Source organism: Ostrinia nubilalis, chromosome 2, assembly GCF_963855985.1.
Source record: "Ostrinia nubilalis chromosome 2, ilOstNubi1.1, whole genome shotgun sequence".
Classification (NCBI taxonomy): domain Eukaryota; kingdom Metazoa; phylum Arthropoda; class Insecta; order Lepidoptera; family Crambidae; genus Ostrinia; species Ostrinia nubilalis.
In genome coordinates, this window is record NC_087089.1 from 1,924,550 (window position 1) to 1,947,823 (window position 23,274).

At 39.7% G+C, this 23,274-nt stretch overlaps 3 protein-coding genes across 5 annotated transcripts; 2 read left to right on the plus strand and 1 right to left on the minus strand.

Moving 5' to 3' along the window:
• Window positions 1-1,123: 1,123 nt before the first annotated feature.
• On the minus strand, window positions 1,124-4,987 carry LOC135079642 (iron-sulfur cluster transfer protein NUBPL). The gene is made up of 5 exons (XM_063974268.1): window positions 4,838-4,987; window positions 4,584-4,755; window positions 3,357-3,522; window positions 2,580-2,764; window positions 1,124-1,564 (listed from the first exon to the last, which is right to left on the minus strand). Exons 1-5 carry the CDS (start codon window positions 4,898-4,900, stop codon window positions 1,191-1,193), a joined length of 960 nt encoding a protein of 319 aa, XP_063830338.1. The 5' UTR covers window positions 4,901-4,987; the 3' UTR covers window positions 1,124-1,190.
• A 411-nt stretch (window positions 4,988-5,398) lies between these two features.
• On the plus strand, window positions 5,399-9,023 carry LOC135079653 (uncharacterized). The gene is made up of 8 exons (XM_063974277.1): window positions 5,399-5,628; window positions 5,898-6,218; window positions 6,477-6,635; window positions 6,725-6,813; window positions 7,243-7,362; window positions 7,495-7,596; window positions 7,718-7,787; window positions 8,011-9,023. Exons 1-8 carry the CDS (start codon window positions 5,506-5,508, stop codon window positions 8,185-8,187), a joined length of 1,161 nt encoding a protein of 386 aa, XP_063830347.1. The 5' UTR covers window positions 5,399-5,505; the 3' UTR covers window positions 8,188-9,023.
• A 293-nt stretch (window positions 9,024-9,316) lies between these two features.
• On the plus strand, window positions 9,317-22,469 carry LOC135079994 (uncharacterized). Of its 3 annotated transcripts, XM_063974678.1 has the most exons (7): window positions 9,323-9,590; window positions 11,483-11,795; window positions 15,324-15,531; window positions 16,818-16,934; window positions 18,103-18,345; window positions 18,682-18,805; window positions 20,029-22,469. In XM_063974678.1, exons 2-7 carry the CDS (start codon window positions 11,585-11,587, stop codon window positions 20,113-20,115), a joined length of 990 nt encoding a protein of 329 aa, XP_063830748.1. In that variant the 5' UTR covers window positions 9,323-9,590; window positions 11,483-11,584; the 3' UTR covers window positions 20,116-22,469. The 3 variants fall into 3 exon arrangements, with proteins under 3 accessions (XP_063830733.1, XP_063830748.1, XP_063830741.1); XM_063974663.1 differs by lacking the exons at window positions 18,682-18,805; window positions 20,029-22,469 and having other exon boundaries at window positions 9,317-9,395; window positions 18,103-18,480; XM_063974671.1 differs by lacking the exons at window positions 9,323-9,590; window positions 18,682-18,805; window positions 20,029-22,469 and adding an exon at window positions 9,600-10,066 and having other exon boundaries at window positions 18,103-18,480.
• Window positions 22,470-23,274: the final 805 nt, after the last annotated feature.

A 23,274-nucleotide genomic window follows, 5' to 3' on the forward strand; every position in this document is an offset into this window, starting at 1 on the left:
GCCCTAGACAATATCAGACAACCGGAGCACCGACCCATAGTTGCAGTGCAAAGGTGGAGGCGCACTTTAGTTGGATAGTGCAGGATCTGTACCTCTAGTAGGAAAAACTTTTTCGTTTCGTTAAAGTTCGTTTCGTTGCGTATTCAAAGTGTCATCGAAAAATTTTGTATGAAAAATTAAACAGCGCCCCCTATATTATAGCCGCCCTAGGGGGTGCTGTTTAATTTTTCATACAAAATTTTTCGATGACACTTTGAATACGCAACGAAACGAACTCGAAAGTTTTTCCTACTAGAGGTACAGCTCAACTTTTAACGACTACTTTCTTCGCTACGCTCCTCGAGTGCGCCTGCACCTTTAATCTATTTTCAAGTTAGATCGAGTCCAGAGCGTTTTATTATAGAAATCATAGCAAAATAAGGTACAATTCTGTACAAACTACAAAATGGTTTCAGGTAAAAACTTCACAATAAACAAAGTTCGGTCGGGGCACTGTTTAACTTGAATATAGCATAATTTTACTTCCACCACACATAGGAGTGATATTTTCGTAGAGGAATGTTATTATATTCGCATGTAAGTGTATGTTCTGTGACTGGGCCGCCTGCCGCGCCTCGCGTGATGACAAGCGGCGCCGCGGCAGACGGCTTTTGTTTTTTATGATGTTGTAAACGTTTCATTCCGAATTGTTTTTTCTACCTATTGTGATGTCAATGTAAATATAGCATTTTGTACTTATTGACTGAGAACCTGCCGATTGTGGGAATCCCTGTAATGGACCTAATGTTGTTAATGAACTGGATTAAATTTTCTTTGATACTTATGACATTACGTAACCTGGCATCACGACTGTATATACTTCTCTAAATCTATAATATTTACATGCATAAGTCATTTCCTTTCTACATTATGGAAGTATTTAAAAGACAAGAATATTTTTATAGTATTTTTTATTTATTTAATTTGGCCATAGAAGTTGGATTCCTAAGTAAAACAATTTGTTCCGAATAAATTTTACATAATATTGATGTTATGTTTTATTTTTTCACCTTCTCTTAATGTTTATGTGCCTATGAATCTCTGATCAATGACTTCGAGTTTAAATCGGGTAATAAAGGAGAAATAACTTGATAAAACATTTATTTGTAAATAATTAAATAAAACAACTACTAGTGTAAAATTGTGCAGTCCTACTGTTCTTTCGCTTTTGCTTGTTCATTATCCTTATCTTCTATGTACTTGAACACTTTATTCGCTAGATGCCGGTACTTCTCAGCGTGTATGCTATCGGGGAGGGCATATATGGCTGGCTTCCCGCTGTTGATGCAGTCCGACATGTTTTGATCCACTTCGAAGCTCTCAATAATTTCTAGGCCCATTTGGTCAGCGCTCTTCTTCGTCTCGTTACCGAACACGAAGTTCTTTGTGCCGCACTTGGTGCATATCGCATGCGACATATTTTCGACCATGCCTATTAGGGGCACCTTTAGTTTCTCAAACATGTTCACGCCTCGTTTCGTGACTTGTAGGGCGGCCGATTGCGGTGTAGTTACGACAAGCGCTCCTAGAAATAAAAATAAATGTGGTGTCTTTATTGCAGAAAAACGCTACGGTTCGTAAATACAATTTAGCGTAAAAACTGCAAAAAAGTTTCAAATGCATCTAAATACAGTAGGAAAATCTTTCACAACCTTGATAGAGAACTTTGAACAAACTCGTCATTTAGCAATGAACACTTAACTACAAAGACCTTGTAACATGTACTACAATTGCTCGTTAATGAAACCAATAAAAATACTATATCGTCCACGAAGCGCACGTGTTGCAGATTTGATTGCAAAAGAAAGTGAATTGATTTTCGGTAACGGTAAAACTGGTTTTTATAATGGAGAGCGAAAGTCATAATCGCCGGTATAGGTCAAGGTTTGTATCTTTACATAGATTAGTGAATTTAAAAATGAATGACTAATGGTGGGTCTACTTAGTAGCTGGATTTATGAGGCTATGGTGCACAAACATTACCCACGGCGCGCCGTACATAGTGACAAAATTTACTGGTTGTTTTCTGTGGTATATTTGCTACACTGTCTCAAGAGCTTGCTTATCGGCCTCAGCAGCATAGATCATTGACATTAAGCTTTTTCAGGAGTTGCTGAGGACCTACCTACCATTTTCTTAAAAACAGGTTTATTTATTTAGATATGACTAGCGGCCGCCCGCGACTTCGTACGCGTGGATCCCGTTTTACCCCCTTTTCCCGAATTTTCTTTGCTATAAACCTCACGGAGCCCGAGACCTTTCCAACGAATGCAAAACAGTGGAAATCGGTTCGTGCGTTCTGGAGTTATAGCGTCAGGGAGGAAAACCCGACTTATTTTTATATAGTAGACTCACAAGTAGACTATATCGCCGGGGAGCCGGGGTGGCACGGCCCCCCCTAGGATGTTGAGCTACTTATTTGAAGATGATAATTGATAGCACAAACTCATGAGGTATAATACTAATCACATGGCACATCAGGGGCTAGGATCCCCCTGAAAAAAAACCCTACGCTAATGGTCGGCTTCCAAAAGACTTACCGTCAATAGGCAAGTTCTGCGCCAGGGATAAGTGCGTGTCGCCAGTCCCTGGCGGCGTGTCCACTATGAGGCAGTCGAGCGGGCCCCACGCCACGTGCCGCGTCAGTCTCTCCAGCGCTTGCATCACCATCAGACCGCGCCACACTACCGCGTTCTCGCCCGATACTAGCAGACCCATTGACATACTACAAATAAACAAATGAAGATTATGGATAGGTCAATTATTAGACCCATTGACATACAACAAATGAAGATTATGGATAGGATAATTTAGTAGACCTATTGACATGCTAGAAAGAAATGAAGATTACAAGGATGGAATGGGACTTTCTAAGTGCCTCCCCTGGAGCCTAAGGCCATGTCCAGATGACGCGTTTTGAATCGCGCGATTAAGATGTTAGGTGAAACGCGTGACTGCATGTGGACAGAACGTATGAACCTCTCAGTGAGGTACTACTATCGCGCGATTCGAAACTCGCGAGTAAAAACGCGTCATCTGGACAGGCTCTAAAGCAAGCTTCAAGATTACAAAGATGCAACTTGTGCTTTCTAAAGCCTCCTCACAAATAGAAGTCCAAACTTTGTTTATTGGGGGTTGTGCTACATACTTTATACTTTAAAAGAAAGGTAAACATGGATTGTACATCAGCAAAAAGCTTAAAAAGTACATGGTACTATCATCAAGAAAATCATACCACAGCAATTTAATTTGTTCATAACACATAGTAAGTATTAAAGAAAATTCATTGGTAAAAGATGAAAGAAAATTCAGCTCACCATTTGACACCATAATTCAATAGTGGCTCTATGAGGTTATCATCGTTGAGCATGGGCTCCCCACTGATGTTCATCATGAGAGGCACGGACGGGCCGAAAACGTCGGCGTCTAGCAGCCCTATCTCTTTGTCGGGCTCTATCACTTTCATTGCACATGCGAGATTCACTGCAAGAGATTTATAGTGATGTTATTAAAATGTACTATTAGTAATAAGCAAGTAGGTTCTTTATTCTGTATGGAAACAAGGTTACAGAAAGATCTCTAAAATATATTTTTTTATCCACAACGAGGAAGCTCTTGGAAATTTACATGCATGCAAGAAGGTTACACCCGTAGGATGGTGTATTCCAGGGGTAGCCAACCGGTCGATCGCGAATATTATCCAGTCGATCATGGCAAGGCAAAAAATACTAATGATTGTGTACTAAACTATGCTGTTTCATTTAAGATTTCAAGAAGTATGGAAATGATAGATTGCCCATGGTTTCGTTAGTAAACAGTAGATCTTATGTCTAATCAAGTTGGCCACCCCTGGTCCTTTCTATAACACGTTGGACGCCACGCGGCTCACCGGTGAGCCTCGAACAATACAATTTCCATTGTGTCTAGCATCTCGGCGTTCAATGTGATAATATTGTATGTTATTGCTATTGTGTTGGAAATAGATTTAATTTTCATCACAGATCCTAGAACTAGAAAGTTTGATGATAAAATAATATTACTTACAAAGTATCATACATGTTATGAAGAGTTATTAACACTTATCAAACTTGCTTATTTAAAAAAATGTTTACAGAGACTTTATCAGTGGAGTCATGAGAAATCTTCATTACCTTCTCACTGACTCACATTATATGTATTAAGCTATACAAGCCAATTAAAAACATATTTACAGTCTGAGAGGTAACATGTTATCTGGAAGTATATACATCACAATTTTATTCTGACTAGTGTGCAGTTGAGGCTAATTGTCAACATTAAAAAGTCAACATTTCTGTACCCTAACTGGGTACAGAAATGTTGACTTTTTAATGTAGAAAGCATGCTCCTGATTATCACATCCAGAGACTACAGATGCTATCGACGATGAAGCGAGCTTGTCCAGAACATGTCTATACACTCGTGCATTGAGTCTTAGGATTGTGTAACATCATGAACACAGGGTGACAGACAGGCAGGTATACATAAAGCTGTCAGTCTAATTTTATAAGGGGTCTAAAACATACCAGCTGTGGTGGTCTTGCCCACTCCTCCTTTGCCAGAAGCCACGAGGATGATGCATTTGACTCCTGGCAGGGGCTTGCGCTCCGGCAGCCCACGACCCATGACTTTGGCTCGGTGTTCGCTGAGATCATCTTTTGTGTGCTTTAGCCTGGCTGCAGAACTGCATGTAATTAACTGAAAATGATATCAAAACATATTTGAAAGCTAGTAAAAGAAAGATCAAAAGTGAATCGATAAACAATGTTTATTTACTTACAGGGTTAACACATGAGATCAATAACTTCCCAGTAGATCCATGGAACACTTTGTGCAAAAGCATTGTAACATTTAACTGGAACGCTACTTACAACGCAAAGACTTCAGAGATTAAATAAAATTCATAAAAATTCGAATTAAAATGCGCACACAATTTCAATTAAATTTGACACTAATGACAGTTCACAGAAATGACATTTTGTTTTTATCAAATTGCGTAATCGGCACGTAATGACCCTGCCAAGACCCTGCAATCTTAATCTACGATACGATTATTGTTTGAGTTGACTGTTGAATGAGAAGAAAAGAGATTCGAACAGTGAAAGTTCGGGCAATCATGTCAAGCAAAGTTCCTGTACATGTATTGGTCGCGCAACGACAGTTGAACTTGAAGCTATCACACTAGAAAGAAAATATCTGTAAAATGTTCTTGTGTGATGACCTCAACTCTCGTTCCGCTACCAATAAGTACTTACGGAAGTGAGAATTTCTGTCTTCATAATTGGCTAAAATGATAGATGTCAGTCCCCAACTTGTCAGCTGTTTCCGTGATAAGAAAAAAACAACTGTCATCTGTCCGGTGCGACATGTCTGTATTTTTCTGCGACATATTTTCGAATATTTTTTCGAATTTTCTACGCAAAAGGGTGAACTAATTTCGATGTGAAAATGGCTATTTGTTTGCGAACACTATCTCATAAAATCTTGCCTATAAATGGGATAGTTTCTACTAAGAATCACTCTAATCGTCTAACCCGAAAAATACCACTTCGAACACAATTTCTCGAAGAAGTTAGTATACTCTTCCATTTTCGTATTAGTAGTGAATTAACTCTCTTTACAAACATGTTATTAAAACAATTTAACTTTAAGAGCCCTAATTTACCATTTTTGTACCTTGACATTGAACTAATTAGAGGTTCGATGCGGATCACGGATTGTTCACAGTTCACGTGTTTCAGACGTATTTCCGATATCTTGCTCCTAATAAATTATCTATAGGAGGCCAAATTATTGCTGTGGGCTGATAAATAAAGCGAGTAATTGAATTTATTTTCCAGTGTCTTACCCGGCGTCGTATTTCTAGCTACCAACTGGCGCCGAAATGCACTACCGAACACAACATTGACGATTTATACATCAACGAGCTACTGTCTTCGACGGCGAAGTCGAGAAGTAGCATTGCCGAAGATGTAGATGCTTTCAGGGCAGAAGCCAGATGTTTGGACAGCTACAATTATCACGATAGTATCCAGATGAAACCTTTGGGTTTGACCTCTGATGACTACGTGGAGCAAAGAATGACCCCCGCCGTTATGAACAGATATCCATACACTTGTATCAGTAGTGTTGACTTCACAAAATATAGTAATGAGAGTGAGGTAACTGTCTTTCTATGTGTTAATCAAATTACATATAAAAATTACTTAGCTGCTTCTGTAAATTATAAAAAAGTTTTAACTTTACCAAAGTATTAATTGCAAAGTATTGGATGCAGGCCGCCACCAACCAGCCATTGTGGAAATCATTGGGGGAAGCCTATGTTCAGCAGTGGACATTCTGTGACTGAGATGATGATGAAAGTATTAATTGTTTAATTGCTATGTAATTTAATAAGTTCTTCAATGTAATTGTTTTAGAATCTGGAGCCGACATGTCTGTCGGACTTCGAGAGGGATGCGATAGCATACTGCACAGGTCCGGTGGTGCCATCCCCATCCCAGCCATCTGAGCTCAACTCCGAGGGAAGGCCCAGTGAGGAGCAGCTAATGAAAGTATTCCATGTTCTCTCAAAGACGGTAAATAGTTTTATATCTTATTTTACACTTACAAATGTTACATTTTGTTTGTAAAGAGTTATAATATGATGGTGTAAATTTAATTTCAGATGCCAGAACTGTTCATTAAGCCTTTAGACTACTCCATCTACCACCCAAATCTTGTGTTTGTGAACAACATTAGGGGAATCACCACTATGTAAGTTACATAACCCATAGGGCCATACAATAGGTCACTTGTATTTGTAGTTATTTCATGTTTAGCATTAAGAGTTGCATCTCAAACTAATTTCGAAATTATAAATAACTTGAAAAATTCGAACTGCCTAAGGCAGGAATTGAACCGTCAGACCTTTCACTTGCCGGGCGACTGCTCTTCCAACTGAGCTACTTAGACACTGGGTGAACCTGTCGAAATTTTCAAGTGTAATACGCTGTTACAGCCAACATTTGTTTCATAAATGTAGGTTGTGGATTCAATTTCCGCCTTAGGCAATTTTTTTCAAGTTATTTATAATTTTCAAATCACTTGCATGTGTGTTGATAAGGTTTCTTGTTCAGTAGATTTTACATAAGTAAAGTCTCTCGTAAAATTAGGAAAAAGACATGATTTATTTTTTCATTGCAGAGGTTTGTTCCACTATGTCAAGCAGATTGCCCTGTTACGTACTGTGGGGCACCTCAAATTTGCTTATGTAAAGTTAGAAGTCATGAAGATAACAGCACATCCAGAGGATTCATCAATCAGGTAGGTTGTTCTTGTAATAGCACTTTTGAAAACTTGCAAAAATAAGTGAGTTTTATATGAGTTTTACTTAATTTTGACAATCCAACTGGGTTTACCAGCAAATCTTTTTAATCATGGTTAAACGTTTTCTAGATTAAGGTGGCGCATTCGAGGCATATCTGGATTTAAAGTTTTCTTCATGTTCTGGAAGTACAAACTGTGGAATCTGAAGGAAGCATTCAAAGATCAGGAACTGTAAGTATTTAATTTTATTCTGTTTCCTGAAGAAAAAAATACTGGTTAATCAATTATTTTAATAATGTAGTACTTGTAAATATGCAACAGTATCCTAAACATAATTTATTTGAATTTTCAGGTGGTATGATGGCTTCTCTACATTCTATGTAGGCGCCGATGGTTTGATACAGAAACACATCGCTGACAAGGTAAAACACATGCCACAACTTTCATTATGTGCTTTATTTTCCTGTACCTACTTACTTATTTATACCAATTATACCTTATATAATATTATGTACTTTATTAGTTCATTGAGTCATCAAATTCAATAAATTGGGTGTCCCAAAATTTGCACGTCATTAGTCTGTATAAAGAATAAGTCCTCTGAAATCTGTTTCCTACATACTGATCATGGAATTGGTTTTGCAGGTTATGCCAGACCAGGACACCATAATCGACGACGAGGAGAAGGCGCCGATCGCGGCGAAGATAGCTCTGCTCATCGGACTGCTGCCTCGGAACTACTTGTCCGACGTGGCGCCCTATTTCAGCACGTCATCTGGCACCGCCGACGCCACCCCGCTGCCCTTCAAGGCTTTAGAGTAGCAGAACAACCGATGCGTGGGTTACAGCTGGGTTACATGATTGAACAAATGCTATCGTTATTTGCTTACAACAAAATCACGCGCTTTTTTAAATAACATTATCGTAAGACTAATAAAACACCAAAAAGAAATTCCACCAGATATTTGGTCAACAATATTAGTCCTAGTAAATTGGGTAATGTGATTTGTAACGATTTAATAGATATCAAGAGCTAACACCGGTTTCAAAGCCCGCGCTAAGGTTGCTGTAGCCATGTGATAAATGCGTGAACTAAGAGCTGATGAGGGCTTGTATTACAGACTAAAATGGATTTAAAGTGTATCTTGCACCTTAATTGAAATAATATAACAACTGAGGAATGTTATGTAATATTCGCCCAAGTCTGGACTAGATAGAAAATCTTTGATGGTGCACATGCGCGGTAAATGTGCGAGTCTTCGCGGTTTTATGCTAACGACCCAATTTTGTAGATCAGTCTGTAAATATACTAAAATGTATACTTTAATCATACTTGTTGGAAGTAACTTCAAAATACTTTGTGATGTGAAGAACAACAGAAAATTAATATGAAATCGCATCATACGAGATTTACATTAAAACCTATGTAATATCACTAATACGCAACATCAATTTTGATATGTATGTATTATTTATAAATTGTGTTAGTTACCGCTTGGGTTATTAAAATGAGATATTTTATTTGGCGCTTCACTTTGCTATTTCGTAAAGTGCTTTAATAGAGTGGTATCCAAGAGTGCTATTCATTAGACAAATGATTTATCTTGTATTAGTATGTATAGCACTGTATTTCGATACAATAAAACATTGTTAATAAATCTTCGTTTAATTTATATCTGCTGCTATCCCTATTCCAATGTAAACTATAGCTGTGAATATAGTTCTATAACGTTCTAACATTACGGCTCATAGCAGTCCATGTGTACAGTGCTTGTGCCCCTAAAAGAGTGATGCAATGCGAGCCCGGACCCAGGGTTAGGATGTGGAGACTCTTTACGTTAGCTTCCGATTATGCACTTATGGCGAAATAACATTGTGTCAGATCTTCACAGAAAAAACAAAAATGCACTATGACAGCTCTGTGCCAGAGCCTCAATGAAAAAAAAATATTCTGCCATTTTCTTGGAGTGACACAGGGATTTGTTGTCAAAATATTTTCGAAGAAATATTTTGTTCACGACGATTTTTAGGTAATTTTAAATAAAAGCTTACACAAAGTGATGTTAAAAGTTACACGGCTGTTAAATAATTCACTAGTGTCATTCATATTCCATTGTTTATAATAATTTGTGTTCACTTTACTCTTTGTTGTAATCTCTCATCTTACAAAGAAATAGAGGTCTAGGATACGTAAACTGTTTTGTTCGTGTGATGTCATGACTACGGTGAGTTTATTAAATTATATTTTGTGAAGGTAACGGTATAGTTTAAATGTATGAAGTGTGTCGTGTTTCATCTCACAAGGGGGTCATCGTTCGTGATAAATCGTCATCCGTAGGTTCACAATTGGTCGTAATTAGTTCGGCTGCACCGAAGGCGCCGTACGCGAGTGTAATTCAACAACTTATTGCCATGGACTAGTGCCAAGTCGGTCGCTTCTCGCGTACTTACTCATTGAGCCGAATGCACGGCGCCGCTGAAAATATAATTCTTATTCGTTTTTCAATGTTCGATACATTTTTTATTCATCAGTCGCCGTGTGCTTATCGTGAGGCATCTACCTATTTGTGTTGGATGATGTGTCTGTGTTAACAGTGATAAATGTATTCTTGTTTATGAAAATATTCTAAAAATAGTTGGAGGAATAACTTCTGTGTGTACCAACACAACTTTTAAATAAGGCGACATCATATTTACTGCTGTGAGTATTATTAATTTATTGCTAATCAGTTGCAAGAAGTCTATTTTTGTATCATATCTTAATATGTCTCATTGCAAGACCATCAAGAGACAATTTCCTCTTTTTTTATCTAACTGGCATATGGGCAGTGAGTACTGTTAGAAGACAAAAACATGCTGGTAAGAAAGTAGGCTAGCCAACAATTAGCAAGTTAAGGCCGGTGCTATGTGGGCTGACTTATGATTCACATATTATTAATACAGTTAATACTTCAAATAGTTTGTCTCTAGCTGTACTTGTGTACTCTTATTTTTTATGGAAATAATTTAAATAATAAATTTCAACAGAAAGCTGAAATTGAATCAGTGAGTTATAATTTAGATAGGTATGTTGGTAGTACCAACATACCAACTTGGTACTGATCAATAATGATTTAGTTATAATATGTAATGTTAAAAGTTAACTGAAGTAAATTTTATTTCTTGATTCTGCAAAATAAAGCAACAATTGTTTAAATTCTTTACAATACAAATTCATAATTAATTAATTCTTTGCTTCCGTTATATGTGACCTGATTGATATGCTCTGTTTCAAACAATTGTTTACTGAAAAGTAACTTACAATACAAATGTAACTTAGAAAATAAATTGATAATAAATTGATCCAAAGGCTAGTTACTCTACAAGCCTTACTACTATCAATATTTACCTACTTACAATTCATATAAATAGATACATACACTTACAAACTGCCTGCCAGGTAGCAAAATGTATTTTAATTAATACCCTATAGTATTGTAAACTCATTCAGAAATACCCAGTACAGTTTCATTAATGATTCATTCAACTTTTTTTATTTAACATTTACATTTAGCTAGTAAGTGCGCGGTACGCACGCACAGCGATCTAATCAATGGATTATGCCTACTTCAGTACCTCCAACATGCTATTCATTCACTGTTGAAACATATTTTACCACACAAGTCTCTGAGTCAATATTTTTTCAAGTCCATGTGAAGCAATGAACTTTCTGCTTAGATAATATTGTACTTAATGATATGACGTCTTGTAATCTTTATTTAATGTGCGACTATTAACACATTTAATTTGCTAACTACATAAATGATTCATCATTCAGGATAAAGCAGTAATAGATAAGGCAACCTAATTATTTTCCCTGCAACTTTGTGCATTTCTTGTTATAAGTAGTAATTTCATTATTACGCGAAAATAGGGCTTCCAATTAAAGATAGATTCCATTTCGTGATTGCTTGGCTATGCCCGTAAATTAGGTTTGGATCAGTAGTTGCATCACATTGTGTACTGCTATTGATTACAAATGAGAAGCGATTGTAGGTAGGTCGCCGTTGTAGTCCAGATGTTGATAGTAATATTTCAGAAAACCCAGCACTCAAATCATTGTTCTTTCCTATTCTAGGTGCTAACATAGACTGATAGAAGATTAGAAGCTGCATGCTGAAGAAATCCGCATGCAATCTCAAGACTGATAGGAACTGAATGATGTCCTAAGATCGCGAGAATGTCGAAGGTGCTAAGGAAGTTGGGCGACGCGCTGCCGGACGAGCGGCCGCTGCTGTCTCTGCAGATTGTCGAAAGCGTGGCCAAGTGCCCGGCCGGGTACAAGCCCGTCAGCCGCACGTATGACGAGGACGCCGACGCGGGCCTGCTCCGGCAAACTGGCCTCTTCGGGAAGAAGCCCAGCCACTACATCTGCTTGTCCAAGTCCGAAGGTACGTCTTCTCCTTTTCTAGCTACTGTTCTCCGTATTATTTAAAAAAGCTCCGTGTCTTTGTGTCTACCGTAGGTACACGTTTTGTGTTGGCAATCGAAGGTTTTAGACAGCACTTCAAGGAATATTAAATGAAAAGCCTGTTTTCTTTCAAACTCAGACTGTAGCTCTAAGATTTTAGGACGCTAGATAAAAGGAAACTATTCGGTTACAAAGCGCACCTCGTAGTCCCAGGCTTCTGGCACAAGACGTGAGTGACGTGATTTAACATCCTCGGCCAGAAGTTAGCGTGATTCTATTCTATCTGACCTGTTTGAGATTGTTGAACCTTCGACAGCTATTAGGCGATTATGCACGCGGTATAATCGGATTGATACCCGAATCATCTTGGTATTATGTAGATGTAAGTAATTCAGAACTTTCCTATATTCGATCATGTATCCATCAGTCTTAATTGATAGATTAGCATGACGTTTGCATGAGCGTGTAGCTATTGAACGCCCGCGGGAGTTATACCGGACCGGTCGCGGTATCTGAATTCATTTGAATTTTATTATCTATCGGCTAAACAAGATCCATTGCCATAGTTATGATAGTTAACCATTAAATCACATATTTATGCAATTTTGAATAAAATTCGGTTCAACTTCTGCACAGCATAGGTTTAACTTCAGTTACTAATTAATTAAAGGAAACTTAGTGCTGCATTCTAAATCACTCAAAATTAAAATTTTACGATAAACAAAGGACTAAACTAAACTACACCCCAGTTAATATTGTAGGAGAGGAGGGGTTCGTAAGATTCGCAAGGTGTTAAACGTAAAATTTATTTCATAACTATTGCACGACTAGGTCGAGGTTACAGTTAACTAGATTTTTTATAGTTTCAATGTCTGTAGCAGATCTACGAAAGGTTGTGTAATTCTCAAAGAGGCAATAAACATTTTATTTGTGTGTAGGAACGTCAATGCTCCGACGTCCGGTAATACGAGTTTATGTATTTAGTGTTCGTGGAACTCATCCTACCAGTACCTCTAGTAGGAAAAACTTTCGAGTTCGTTTCGTTGCGTATTCAAAGTGTCATCGAAAAATTTTGTATAAAAAATTAAACAGCGCCCCCTATATTATAGCCGCCCTAGGGGGCGTTGTTTAATTTTTCATACAAAATTTTTCGATGACACTTTGAATACGCAACGAAACGAACTCGAAAGTTTTTCCTACTAGAGGTACAGAACCAGAGTCGCGGGTAGACGTACATATTTTATTCACAAGCGCTAAAATTTGTCTGCACAAAAGTGGTCCTTCGCTAAATTCGAAAGTTCTTACGACAGGGTCTCGCTGTCTTAGTGCTCAGTGCACCGACTCTCAGTACTTTGCCCTTTCCCTGCACGGCCAGACGAGTTTGAATCAATAGAGCTAGACGATAGACGAAGTGGGTTATGTTACAAGATAACCGTCGGACCCCGGTGCCGGCCCTCGACAGACGGGACTTATCAACAGGTCAGGGACCTTCCGCTCAATGAAGCTGGTTTAATTAAACGACTTGCTTTTTTTAAACGTTTTTTGTTCTCGAAGCCCGTGTAGGTTTCACTCGGAGATTTGAAGCACTCGATAAGGCAATAGTCAATCCTTATGTTAATCGTTCGTATCGCGTGTATATGTCGAATTACTGTTATAGAAATGGCGATAAAGCTGATAAACGAAATTGAAACTTGATGAATTGACAAAGAAATATGTGAAGATAAGTTTGGGTTCATGTTTGAAAATACCCGATGAGTCGAAGATCCGCTTTGGTCCAGTGACGTTGTTATTTGTGAATCGGATAACAAATACGAAAACATCGGGATTGGGGATTTCCCCAATACTGATACGTTTTCCAGACAGTTTAATCTTTATTATGCGGCATTGGTTGTTGTTGCAAAATTACATGATTACTGAGTAAACACAATTAACAAGCAATGTGATTCCCAGGCTCCTATCAATGCCGTTTGAGTAGTAATCGTTTATTGTGTTACGAGTAGTTGAATTATCTAACTGGGCAAATACACTTTCGTCGAGCGAGGTCAACGCTTTGTATCAAAATGTCCATAGAATGAGATCAAGAGAATAAAAAGTGCAGTTACGCTTACTTTCATTAGAGGCGAAGGTCGAATTTGTTGAGGGCTGTCAGTCACCGCAATGATAGCTCAAAGAGAAAAGCTACCCCTTGTTTTGCAGCAGTCCTAAAACTTGTTCAGTACCTACTGAAGAGCATTAAGTGACATCCTTAAATGTACATCATAATAATGAATGAAATGCTTACTTTAAATAAGCAATATCAGTAATTTAATGGACGGATGTGAGGCTTGGACACTAACTCTTAAAGAGGAGAAGAAACTGTTGACAGCCGAAAGTTAAATCTTCCGAAAAATCAGGAATGCTGAACTCATGTTCCCAAGTTCTCAACACACTACTCGGAGAAACTAAGGTGCATAGGCATGGCTCAGCCATGTTGAGAGGATAGGATCGGATCGAGTGCCAAAACAGCATAATTATCTCGAAATACTTTTATTCTACGTGAATTATAAAATGTACGATAGGATAGCCCGTTTCAAGTTCAAATGAGCTGGCGGTTCTCGATGACCTGAGGACTGAGTGTGGCAACGGGATGGAATTATCCTCGCCTGTTAGCGCGGCTCTGGTCGCTGTGATTGTTGGTTGAGCAGACGCAATTTACAAACAATGCGCGATCCGAGCTCCTGGCTCATGTTGCTTCGGGCCAAAGTTCAGCGCGTGTTGACACAAAAATAAACTGTGTATCCAGTTCGTAAATAAACCATACCGTATCGATTACCGGTAAATGTTTACGCTCGTCAATTCCATTCAGGAGCTCTTATGCCACAAATTAATAACAGTGAACAAGCGTTATCTTGTTCATTTATCAAAAGGATATACGCCGGCTTATACAACCTTGACAAAACAAGTTTCCAGAATAAATTATCTAGTAATTTGGAGCTTATTTTGGACAAAAAATATTGGGTTGCTTATCAAAAAAGGACAAGCCATTTCAGTCTACGTCTACAGAGTATTTTAGACTTTATTCGATGCCGATAGCGAGATAAGAAGTGAACTGTACGCACAGAAGGCATTCCTCTGTTGAGTACACCTCAGACTGTTCTATTGTGAAGTAACAGGGTCCTCTGTTATAAGCGAGACCGCATTTTGGAGTCGTCTCGTTCATGACAGAGAGCCCAGAGACGAACTTAGTTATAGTGACGGATAGAGCCGAAATAATAGCCTTTTTTTTTACGTTTTTTTTAATGCATAACATGGCAGATATTTGACCACAATCGCACCTGATGTTAAGTGGGATGCAGTCTAGGATGGTACATATCTGCTCTGTAAGTGCCTATTCACTCTCGCCTTGAAAAGGCCCGGATTATAGTCGTCGAGAAAGACAGCAGCAGGCAACGAATTCCAGTCCCTAGCTGTTCGCATTATAAAAGAGTCATCGCAACGTTTCGTGCGAGCTGATAAAATTTCGTTCCAGGGGTGCCCGGCTACGTGATGGACGGCGTGGTGGTAGTAGGCGAGCGCGAGCCGGCGCCGGCCGGCTTCAGCGTAGCGGGCCGCGCGGGCAAGCGGCGCCTGTGCACGCGCGTGTCGCGGCCCGCCGCGCCGCACCGCGCGCCCGCCGTCACCGACGTCATCGTGTGCTCGCGGATGCGCAGCGCGCCGCAGGGGTTCATACTGGCGGGGTGAGTGACGTCACCTTTTGTCCTTTTTTCCCTATGTCTGAATCCTCCGCCTGGACATGAGCTCCCCTGGCCTATGGAAATCTCTTTAAATAGACTTCGAACGCAGGTCGGCCGTAGTCATCTTCATAGAAACGCACCGAGCGCGGTTTATATGTGAGCGCAATCACGACTGGCTCCCCGCTAATCCCCGCTAAATTTTGTCAGTGTGTGCGTGCGCGCCGCATACGTGTAAACCGCGCCCGTGCGTTTCTATGAAGATGACCTACTCATTTGTATTTACTTTGGCCGTAGTAAGGACAATCAGAGGTGGAATTGTGTAAAGCAATCGTTATCATTTGACAGTTCATAACGTACGATTATTCTGTCAAACGCTTTGTTTAACTGACTTTATCGTACGTTATGAACTGTCAAATGATTACGATTGCTTTACACAATTCCACCTCTGTTCAGGTGGGGATTCTTGGATGACTCAAACTTGGAGTGCAAGTGTGGTTTTGATCCCCAGTCGACGAAGCACATGATGTCGTACCATGTGTGCCCAAACAACTGCACGCAGGAAGATTTAATGAAGGCTATTGATAACGCCACTCTTGTGGCGGAGTTTTGGGCTGACCCTGTGTAGGTTTGTTGTCGACACAACAAGAAGAAGAAGTGACGTCAGAGGCAAGAGCGGCACCAGGTGCTTCGTATGAGCACCTGTCCGAGTGACGTCAGAGGCAAGAGCGGCGCCTGGCATCTTCATCTTCATACCACCTGCCCGAGTGTCATCAGCACTCAGCGAGTTTGGGCGAGACTATTCCCAGTACTCGTTGCAACTCCTTTGTAGCAAGGATTGTAGATCCTTGACCGTCAAAAGGCTAAAAAACTTGAGATACTTTGACATTTTCAGCACTCTCTGTAGCCACGCTAAGTTACACTTGTGCACTCATTCAACTCAAAGTCTAAACACCACGTAGTCTTTATTTGGCGTAGGCCAGATCGATTAGTAGACTTCTTTTTTTACCAATCTATCATGTGATGTCATCAATGTTGCTTTACAAGTTTACGTTCTTTAAACCAGCGCCGTGGCCTTCGTCACCGTGGGCCACGGCATATTCTGAGTGGGGTCCCGTTGCAGTGGGCATCTTGTTGGTGAATGGGTGGCACTGCTCAGTTTACTCTTGTTTTTATTTTTTTCTTCTTCCATTATTATGTGCCACTGTCATGTCTTTGTAATTGCCTTTATTTGTGTGATGTCCATTGTAATAAATGTATCTTTCTTTCTAAACCCGTACCTCCTCTTGCAGCGAGATCAACGGCAAGATGGTTTGCTACAAGGTGAGCGGCGGCAGCGCGGATGTCTCCCCCGTCCATAATGAATACGAGAACCTCGTCACGCACCTCACACCCGAGGCCAATAGGAGGTCAGTATTTAAAATATTTTTATTTTATGACATTTATACTTAGGCTGGGTGGGTTACACAATCATACTTTAATTTTAACAAACGTCAAAAATCTGTCAAATTCCAGACAAAAAGCACTGGTTACCCTTATAGTTACCGTTAAAGATAGGTGGCGCAACTCAGCCTAAAACCCGTTTTCACCATCAATCCCTAATTTTTAAGTGACCACTATGGTATGGTAACACATATTAACAGGAATTTTGTTGCCATAGAGGTTAATTAAAAATACGGGGATTGAACTGAAGAAAAGGTAGAAAGAGACCGTTCTCTTTCTACCAAGGTGGAGAGGAGGGAGACGAGGAAATTGGTTGAAATAACCAGCCAGTTTCGTTTCCACACACTTTTCCTCTTCACCGGGCTAAACCGGGCCATCTATTAATATTTGAACAAAAGACAACAATTCATAATCGCCTACAGTACATTTTACGAAACATCGCTGTGTCGCTATCAACTAAAACAAAGCCGACTGTTCTCGTTTCATCCAACGCAAAGCAATAAAAAGTTGTATTAAAATATAATGATAAAAGTTATTGACCTCATACTGAGTTAAGCAGCGGCTAAATGAACGACAATTTTCCTGTGGATAGTGACACATTTAATAACAAACAGGCGTATGCCTTATCGCTTCCAGGAAAAAAATGATTTAAACTTTTTAGAATCATAAAGAATTTGTATGTTTAATGGGTGTTGTCCTTTGGTCTTGGGTATTCTGGATAAATTAAAATTAATTATTTTTTTCCTTTATTGCTCGCACGGACTACGTTGAAAACAATTTATATCATACGTTAAGACAGCCACTCGAAATAAAGTGTTACTGGACAGTAGCAGAGTAAATACAAATGAGTAGGTCATCTTCATAGAAACGCACCGAGCGCGGTTTGTATGTGAGCGCGCCAATATACGTATGCGGCGCGCACGCACACACTGACAAAATTCGGCGCAACCACGACTGGCTCCCCGCTAGTCCCCGCTAAATTTTGTCAGTGTGTGCGTGCGCGCCGCATACGTGTTGGCGCGCTCACATACAAACCGCGCCCGTGCGTTTCTATGAAGATGACCTACTCATTTGTATTTACTCTGACAGTAGTCGACTGATTTCAACTTACATTTAAAAAAACACTTGTTCCAGACTACGGCCAGCGCCAGAAAGGCCGCCGAAGCTCTCCCCACTAATATCTGACCTCAACAACTTAAACCTGAAATCGCCAACCCACCCACACATCGACGAGTTCACGACAGACCACGACTACGAGGCTTTAAGCCCCTCGTACGTGAAGCCTGCGCGCGCGGCACCGCGACCGCCCGTCTCGCCCGCCGCGCCGCCAAGGGTCAAGGGCCCGGCGCCGCTGCCGAGAAATAATAACTACCAGACGTTGGGAGGATACAGTGGGTTGGAGGGAGTGCCTTTCTTGCTCAATCCTAAGCTGAGGGGGCTGCCGGATGATGCACTGGTAAGTCCACTATTATAGTACTTCTGATTGCACGAAGACGTGTTGTTAGGCCCGCGCCGTCATGGGTCAAGGGCCCGGCGCCGCTGCCGAGAAATAATAACTACCAGACGCTGGGAGGCTATAGTGGGTTGGAGGGAGTGCCTTTCTTGCTCAATCCTAAGCTGAGGGGGCTGCCGGATGATGCGCTGGTAAGTCCACTATTATAATATGTAACTTCTGATTGCACGAAGACGTGTTGTTAGGCCCGCGCCGCCAAGGGTCAAGGGCCCGGCGCCGCTGCCGAGAAATAATAACTACCAGACCTTGGGCGGATATAGTGGGCTGGAGGGAGTGCCTTTCTTGCTCAATCCTAAGCTGAGGGGGCTGCCGGATGATGCACTGGTAAGTCCACTATCATAATACTTAACTTCTGATTGCACGAAGATGTGCTGTTAGACCCGCACCGTCAAGGGACCGGCGCCGCTGCCGAGAAATAATAACTACCAGACGCTGGGCGGATATAGTGGGCTAGAAGGAGTGCCTTTCTTGCTCAATCCTAAGCTGAGGGGGCTGCCGGATGATGCACTGGTAAGTCCACTATTATAATACTTAACTTCTGATTGCACGAAGACGTGTTCTTAGGCCCGCGCCGCCAAGGGTTAAGGGCCCGGCGCCGCTGCCGAGAAATAATAACTACCAGACACTGGGAGGCTATAGTGGGTTGGAGGGAGTGCCTTTCTTGCTCAATCCTAAGCTGAGGGGGCTGCCGGATGATGCACTGGTAAGTCCACTATTATAATAGTTATCATTGCACGAAGAGGTGTTGTTAGGCCCGCGCGCCAAGCGTTAAGAGCCCGGCGCCGCTGCCGAGAAATAATAACTACCAGACGTTGGGAGGCTATAGTGGATTGGAGGGAGTGCCTTTCTTGCTCAATCCTAAGCTGAGGGGGCTGCCGGATGATGCACTGGTAAGTCCACTATTATAATACTTAACTTCTGATTGCACGAAGACGTGTTGTAAGGCCCGCGCCGCCAAGGATCAAGGGACCGGCGCTGCTGCCGAGAAATAATAACTACCAGACCTTGGGCGGATACAGTGGGCTAGAAGGAGTGCCGTTCTTGCTCAATCCTAAGCTGAGGGGGCTGCCGGATGATGCACTGGTAAGTCCACTATTATAATACTTAACTTCTCATTGCACGAAGAGACCCGCGCCGCTGCGGGTTAAGGGCCCGGCGCCGCTGCCGAGGAATAATAACTACCAGACGTTGGGCGGATATAGTGGGTTGGAGGGAGTGCCTTTCTTGCTCAATCCTAAGCTGAGGGGGCTGCCGGATGATGCGCTGGTAAATATTCCATTTTACCCGATTGTATCTTTCATCTGCTGTACCTCGCAAATCGAGGCCGTGGGGCAGTGCCAACCTAGAATGGTCTGGTGCCCCCCACAGGATTTTGATGATTTTTTTAGGAAGATGCCAAATATCTACTACATTTAGTAGTACTAACTCATGAGCTGTGATACCAATCGCTACGTTACTATTATATTCGAGCTGTGATACGAAAAATGTTCCTGCTACCTTACTTCTATTTGCTTAGGTGCTATAATAATTAATGTCCATTTCCACAGACACAGCTGCCATCGGTAAAGCGGCGCACGCGCTTCGAGCTGGATCGCGAGTATTCTTACAACTTCGCCACCGAGCGGCAGACGTGAGTCGAGGACACTTCCTTAGGTACACGTCCGTAGTACCAACTTTATACACGTGTGGCATGGGCATACTAAAGTATATTCAATTTTATGCATGTATAAATAAGGACGTGATTGACTTCAAAACTAGCTGTGCCCACGTCTTATGAAATGTGCACTAGCAACTCATTACGCACATTTATGTAATTTATTACTTGATAGTTCGTACTACGGGCGGTTAGACTGTTATTAATTCAAATTCTACTAAACCTCAGCTTGAAATGACTCCTCTTATAGGAGGTTTCGTAAAACCCTGCAATTCCTGCAATCAACTATTACATTGTAAAGTGTTAAAGTATTAAATTAACAATAGAGAAAGTTAAACATAATAGAAACAATATACAATAGGCAATAGTAGCGGTTGAGTGGGTCTCGTTTTGGGTATCCCGCGCGGGATTCACTGATTGTTGGATTAGAGAATATGAGTGTAGAACAGTCAATTCATGACTGATAAATCTATCTATTAATATATTATATTGTTGGTATCATACTACGACATTGATAAACATAAATCTCATTGTGTTCATGTAACTGAAAAGCTTTTATTTAATCGTGAAATCTTCATTTATTGACTGCATATTTATTATTATTATATTCATAGAGATTAAAGCTGTTACTGTCTGATTTTGATAAGAATGGAGATTAATTTTTGTAACTAAACAGACTAACCTTTCTATTTAGATCTAAGCTCGAGTCTCCGCAAAATACGTAGACTTCAGAATATCTATAAAATATTTCACTATTTTATGAATGAGATTCGATATAATCCTACTGTTCTTATTTAACGGTTGTGTATATACACTTAGGAGTAAGATTTTAGGAATTTAAATCCAAGACAAAATGTAAATTTCAATTTTATGGTTTGCCCATATTTCCTGTTTGACTGGTTGTGTTGCCACAATCATTGCAACCAATGAACTTTTCCGCTCATTCCATTCAGTTGTTACGTTTATGTAATAGCATTGAATGTCTACAATTTTTCGAATGTTGAGAACTTTTGTTGCTCAACCTAACGATAACACGAATTTGGTAGGTAACGTAAAATAGCAATTTCTAGACATATCCCTGTGTATAGAAATAGGGTGCGGTGTGTTTAGTGGAGTGGAGGCCTTGGGCGGCGAAGAGACTGATGTATGACCGAGCGTCCCTCGCGAATGCGGGGTGTTATGTTTCATATTGTATTATGAATGTTGTATTATAAAAACGATCGAATATTTGATTCGAACACCAAAATGGTATATTGGTTTAACGCAAGTGTGGTACTAACGAGTACATTGCACGTAGACTTGTAGAAATCTCCCTTTTCCTTGTTAAGCGGATGAGTAATGTTATAAATAAAAATATGTGTCATATTTGATAGTTTCCTGCTGTTTAGCTGGTTGGGTGATGTTACGGCTCACCTTTTTGTTTACATTATAAATGGGCGCGACTTTACACGAGCTCAGTGTGCCAACTCTCAGTACAATGTTCCGTTACCGGGCAGAAGCCAGCCAAATTGACTAGTCAACGTTAGGGTCGCGTTTTACACGCGACTAATGTTACTGCATTTTAATAATTGATGATCTGTTAGCTCAATGGGATGTATACTAAATTCTTTAATTTTTGTAAACTAACCATTTTAATGGAATTGCCATTATTAGGACCAATTCATTTATTGTATGATTTTATCCAGTTTGAATTAATTTTAGTTAATTTATTGTGTATTATGTAATTTTTTTCGAATGTTCATGTTCTGTAAGAATTTTGTCTGCGGTGTGTTCACCACGAATTGTAACGTATTGCCACTCTTTGTCAATTTATTGTACATATCTAGTAATTATGTTAGAATGTATGCGACTGTTTCTTATCGTTAAGGTATGAAGGCACGACATCTCGATTGGAAATGTCTTATTGGAAATCTATGTTATACTTTAACAAGTTGTCGCCCTTCGTATCAGTCGATCTGTGCTAGTTAATGTACTTCCTGGTGGGCATGCGGTGCTTAAATGACTTTAGCAGTGCCTTCATGGCAATCAGTGATATCAGAATGATATTCAGTAATTAATTTTTGTTTTTCAACAGGACATATGCGACTATGTACTGCTTTATCTCGAAATAACACTAATGCCCGCCACTGTTGAAATAAATAATAAAAAACCCGAAATTGTCACAAATGCAATGTTTCATTATTAATTATATTTATTGATTAGAAATTGTAAATATTACTTTGTATATGCAATTAGAAAATTAGTTCGCTTTTTACGTACCTAGAGATGTAATACAGTAATAAAATTGTTTAGAGCTATATGGATTAATAAAATTTTAAATTATTGACTGAAAAATATGTTTTATTTGATGGCGTTTGTGCGGATTCTGCAATAAAACTCCAGGGTGTAATAACAAAAATACTTGTATTACAAAATATTGTTTCACAATAGTTACTTCAATTTACTTTCACTTAAAAACACAACAAAACTTACTTAAAATAAAACTTTGCAACCTTTTGCTAGTAAATATCACTATTTATCGTATGGGAATTATAAAATTCCCAAGAGTTCTGATAATCATGTGACATCCGTAAATTAGACACAGTAAAATTATAAATACGAACATAACAAAAGATGAAAACTGAGATTTTTTGTCTTCGAAAATTTGAAGCTGAGGAAATTTTACACACAAGATTGTTTTAGTTTGAGGCCCTTATGAAACAAAGCTGAATTAAATATACTCTTAAAAATACAGAATTCGAACTATGATTGAGTTTGCGCTTAATTTCTGGCTTCATTTTGTAATAAGGACCTGAAATTTGTGATTAAAGAATATTGAATAAGTGATATTTACTAGTAAAGTGAATAGGGATATTACCACAACAATTATTTTACATAAAAAAACCTATTTATTTGGGTTTCTTTGTAGGCATTTGACGCGTACGACAAAATTTTTTTTTTTTTAGCACGGTAAATTATAATTTTTATTTGTATGAGCACTGACATAATATTGTTATTTCCGTATATTCGGATAATATGACCTTTACGAGCATGGTCAATATTTAGAAACGGTGTAACCAAACAAATTGCCCAAACAGATATTGCATTACTTAATAACTACAAAATTTATATAAACTCACTACAGAAACGACTATTATAA

Excerpts from the sequence above, each read along its gene's own strand:
- LOC135079642 (XM_063974268.1), bottom strand. The coding sequence starts at position 4,900 with ATGCTTTTGCACAAAGTGTTCCATGGATCTACTGGGAAGTTATTGATC. Across the intron at positions 2,765-3,356 it reads TTGAATTATGGTGTCAAATG|TATGTCAATGGGTCTGCTAG; the intron begins GTGAGCTGAATT and ends GTTTATTTGTAG. Across the intron at positions 1,565-2,579 it reads GCAGAACTTGCCTATTGACG|GAGCGCTTGTCGTAACTACA; the intron begins GTAAGTCTTTTG and ends TTTTATTTCTAG.
- LOC135079653 (XM_063974277.1), top strand. The coding sequence starts at position 5,506 with ATGGCTATTTGTTTGCGAACACTATCTCATAAAATCTTGCCTATAAAT. Across the intron at positions 7,363-7,494 it reads CCAGAGGATTCATCAATCAG|ATTAAGGTGGCGCATTCGAG; the intron begins GTAGGTTGTTCT and ends AACGTTTTCTAG. Across the intron at positions 7,597-7,717 it reads GCATTCAAAGATCAGGAACT|GTGGTATGATGGCTTCTCTA; the intron begins GTAAGTATTTAA and ends TTGAATTTTCAG.
- LOC135079994 (XM_063974678.1), top strand. The coding sequence starts at position 11,585 with ATGTCGAAGGTGCTAAGGAAGTTGGGCGACGCGCTGCCGGACGAGCGG. Across the intron at positions 11,796-15,323 it reads CTGCTTGTCCAAGTCCGAAG|GGGTGCCCGGCTACGTGATG; the intron begins GTACGTCTTCTC and ends ATTTCGTTCCAG. Across the intron at positions 15,532-16,817 it reads CAGGGGTTCATACTGGCGGG|CGAGATCAACGGCAAGATGG; the intron begins GTGAGTGACGTC and ends CTCCTCTTGCAG.